Source organism: Kryptolebias marmoratus, linkage group LG2, assembly GCF_001649575.2.
Source record: "Kryptolebias marmoratus isolate JLee-2015 linkage group LG2, ASM164957v2, whole genome shotgun sequence".
In the NCBI taxonomy this organism is placed as follows: domain Eukaryota; kingdom Metazoa; phylum Chordata; class Actinopteri; order Cyprinodontiformes; family Rivulidae; genus Kryptolebias; species Kryptolebias marmoratus.
In genome coordinates, this window is record NC_051431.1 from 78,620 (window position 1) to 81,752 (window position 3,133).

At 55.2% G+C, this 3,133-nt stretch overlaps 1 protein-coding gene across 1 annotated transcript in view; it reads left to right on the top strand.

Moving 5' to 3' along the window:
• The window catches only part of abcf3 (ATP-binding cassette, sub-family F (GCN20), member 3), a 5,269-nt gene that overhangs the window by 431 nt on the left and 1,705 nt on the right, over positions 1-3,133 (top strand). The window contains exons 2-13 of the mRNA XM_037974547.1: positions 569-716; positions 794-870; positions 1,250-1,305; positions 1,516-1,613; positions 1,696-1,818; positions 1,899-2,165; positions 2,241-2,321; positions 2,449-2,508; positions 2,583-2,639; positions 2,715-2,737; positions 2,822-2,877; positions 2,962-3,133. The exon at positions 2,962-3,133 is cut by the window's right edge and continues 106 nt beyond it. Coding sequence (XP_037830475.1) covers positions 569-716; positions 794-870; positions 1,250-1,305; positions 1,516-1,613; positions 1,696-1,818; positions 1,899-2,165; positions 2,241-2,321; positions 2,449-2,508; positions 2,583-2,639; positions 2,715-2,737; positions 2,822-2,877; positions 2,962-3,133 — 1,218 coding nt within the window. The remainder of the gene's footprint in view (positions 1-568; positions 717-793; positions 871-1,249; positions 1,306-1,515; positions 1,614-1,695; positions 1,819-1,898; positions 2,166-2,240; positions 2,322-2,448; positions 2,509-2,582; positions 2,640-2,714; positions 2,738-2,821; positions 2,878-2,961) is intronic.

The window sequence follows — 3,133 nt, forward strand, 5'->3', positions numbered from 1 at the left end:
CGGCCCGCGGAGCTCCACGCTGCGGCCTCCAGTGCTCCTGTTAGCCGGGCGGCAGCGGCTGTTAGCCGGGCGGCAGCGCCTATTAGCCGGGCGGCAGCGCCTGTTAGCCGGGCGGCAGCGGCTGCTAGCCGGGCGGCAGCGGCTGTTAGCTGGGCTGCCGCCGGGACACCGGAGCGTACCTGTCCGAACCGAACCCGAGCAGAAAAATCGATTTTACTAAAAACTAATAACGGATGGATCTCAGCAAAAAGAACCGATCCAAGATCAGGTGTCATGTTGGAGTTTAGCACGTGTCTGTCAGTTTCTGTCACGTGATTTACTATCGATCACTGATCAGCCATAACATTATGACCACTGACACCTGGTGACCAAGGTTACTTGTCAGTGGGCGGGGCCTATTTTTGTTCTTGAGGTTGTTGGACAGGAGCGACTTCACCAATAACCAAAGAGATCACAGTTGGACTGAGGGTCAGGGTGGTCATAATGTTCTGGCTGGTGGAGTGGACAAAGTGGTCGTACCTTCAGAATGTTCTCTGACCTGGAGTGGAACCCTGCGCTCGTGTTGCAGGTGTCTTGGACAGCGGCGCCACAGACTTTGAGGATGGTGAGGAGGTGTTCGATGCCGTCGGTGGCGTCCTGCAGGAAGTGTCAGCAGACAGTAAAAATGAGGACGACATCAGAGACATCTGCCTCCAGATGTTCAACACCCTCAAACTGTGAGCACACAGCCTTTCTCCTGGGTTCTGTTCGGTTCTGTCAGCAGTTCTGATGGATTATTGATTGTGTTTGTCAGGAACAACCATCACCGGCCGCAGAAGCAGGTCCTCCTGGACGCTCCGGTCCAGCTGTCTCAGATGTCTGCAGACTCCGGTAAGAACCTGAGCAGCTACAGCCACATCCAGGGTTTGCTTATGGAGTCCCGCAGGGCTCCGGTCCAGGGCTCTGGTCCAGACCTCCTGTCCAGGTCTCCGGTTCAGGACTCCAGTCCAGGGTTTTGTATTTTATGAAATGTTTTGTGATTTTTTTTTTTAGGCCTGTCCTCTCAGGTGTCCCTTCAGGTGTCCTCTCAGGTGTCCCCTCAGGTGTCCTCTCAGGTGTCCCCTCAGGTGTCCCCTCAGGTGTCCTCTCAGGTGTCCTCTCAGGTGTCCCCTCAGGTGTCCCCTCAGGTGTCCCCTCAGGTGTCCCCTCAGGTGTCCTCTCAGGTGTAAAGGCAGCAGGAGGTGGATGATCTGTGTGTTTTTCTCCTCAGTGTCGGCAGCCAATGACGTTCATGGCATCTGGATGATGAAACGTCCTCAGTACACGGTGAGTCTCTCACCTGATTGTCTTCTTAGCTTTGTTGTCTTAAAGAGACGGAGACGTGTTGGCTTTACTGTCTGCAGGACAAACGGGACATTTACTGGGTTCTGATTTGCTTCTTCTGGTTCCACATGTTCTGACCTCTGACCCCTGATCCAGCGGGTAGAAACGTAAGGTCAGAGTTGAAATGTTTTGGGGTTTTCTGTTTCTCTGCAGATGGTCGATGCCAAGAAGTTGGAGAAAGCTGAGGCGAAGCTTAAAGCTAAAACCGAGCGCCGCAACGAGAGGGACTCTCAGAAAAACTCTGGTCCACTGTGAGTCCCTCACCTGTCCTTTTCTTACCTTTCCTCACCTGTCCTTCATTTACCCATTCTCACCTGTCTGTTCTGTCCTCAGAGTCCTGGAGGAGGCGTCGGCCAGTCAGGCGAGCAGTAAAAAGGAGAATCGGGTCGACCAATCAGGGAAGAACCGGAGCTACGACATTCGGATAGAAAACTTTGACATTGCCTTCGGAGAGAGGTGAGGACACGTCCACTGAGAGACATCAGTGGCTGCCACGGCCAATCAGATCATGCCCATGCTGATGTCACTGTGTTCAGGTGTCTGCTTCAGGGGACGGAGCTGTGTCTGGCGTCAGGCCGGCGGTACGGTCTGATTGGTCGGAACGGTTTGGGGAAGACGACGCTGCTTAAGATGCTGGCGAGTCGGAACCTCCGTGTGCCGGCGCACATCTCCATCCTGCACGTGGAACAGGAAGTGGCGGGGGATGAGACGATGGCGCTGCAGAGCGTCCTGCAGAGCGACACGCTGCGAGAGGACCTGCTGGAGGAGGAGCGGCGGCTGAACGCTCGCATCGCCAACGGAACGTAAGAAGCCAACGCCCATCACCATGGTAACCTCGGCGATGATGTCAGAGGAGCTGATCACTGCTGTCATTTCAGAGCCGACGGGATGGAGAGCGTCCGACTGTCAGAGATTTACGCAAAACTGGAGGAGATCGAAGCTGACAAAGCGCCGGCCCGGTAACCATGGCAACCGATACACGCAACATAAACATTCCCAGAAAGCATCTGGATTTAACGTGTGCACGGCAGGTGGAATTTACCTGTTGGTCACCTGGTAACTGGCTCCATGTCTCTGTCCAATCAGAGCCTCCGTCATCCTGGCCGGCCTCGGGTTCTCTCCCAGAATGCAACAGCAGGCCACTAAGTGAGTACTGCGTCCACGGGACAGACTGCCATCAGCCGCCCGTCACGCTGATGCCGTGTGTTTTCTGTCTGCAGGGAGTTCTCAGGAGGATGGAGGATGAGGCTGGCGTTGGCCCGGGCGCTCTTCGCTCGGTGAGTTTCAGCCGCTCGCTCACGATTCCACGTCTCACTGATCACATGACTCATGAGAACCTGTCTGTTTGTCAGGCCGGACCTGCTGCTGCTGGACGGTGAGTCAGACCCGCCCCCTGGCAGCTCCACCCCCTGGTAGGTGTAGTACCGTGGTAGTGTTCTGACAGCTTTGTGTGTTTCAGAGCCCACCAACATGTTGGACATCAGAGCCATCCTGTGGCTGGAGAACTACCTTCAGGTCTGTACTGTTAGCATTCCTCATAGGAAACAATAGCAGCCATTAGCATCGAGCTAACCTAGCTGAATGACTCCTCCCCCTCAGACGTGGCAGTCCACCATCTTGGTTGTCTCCCACGATAGAAATTTCCTGAACGCCGTGGCGACTGACATCATCCACCTGCACTCGCAGAGGCTGGACAGTTACCGCGGCGACTACGAGAACTTCCTGAAGACCAAAGAGGACCGACTGAAGAACCAGCAGAGGGAGTACGAGG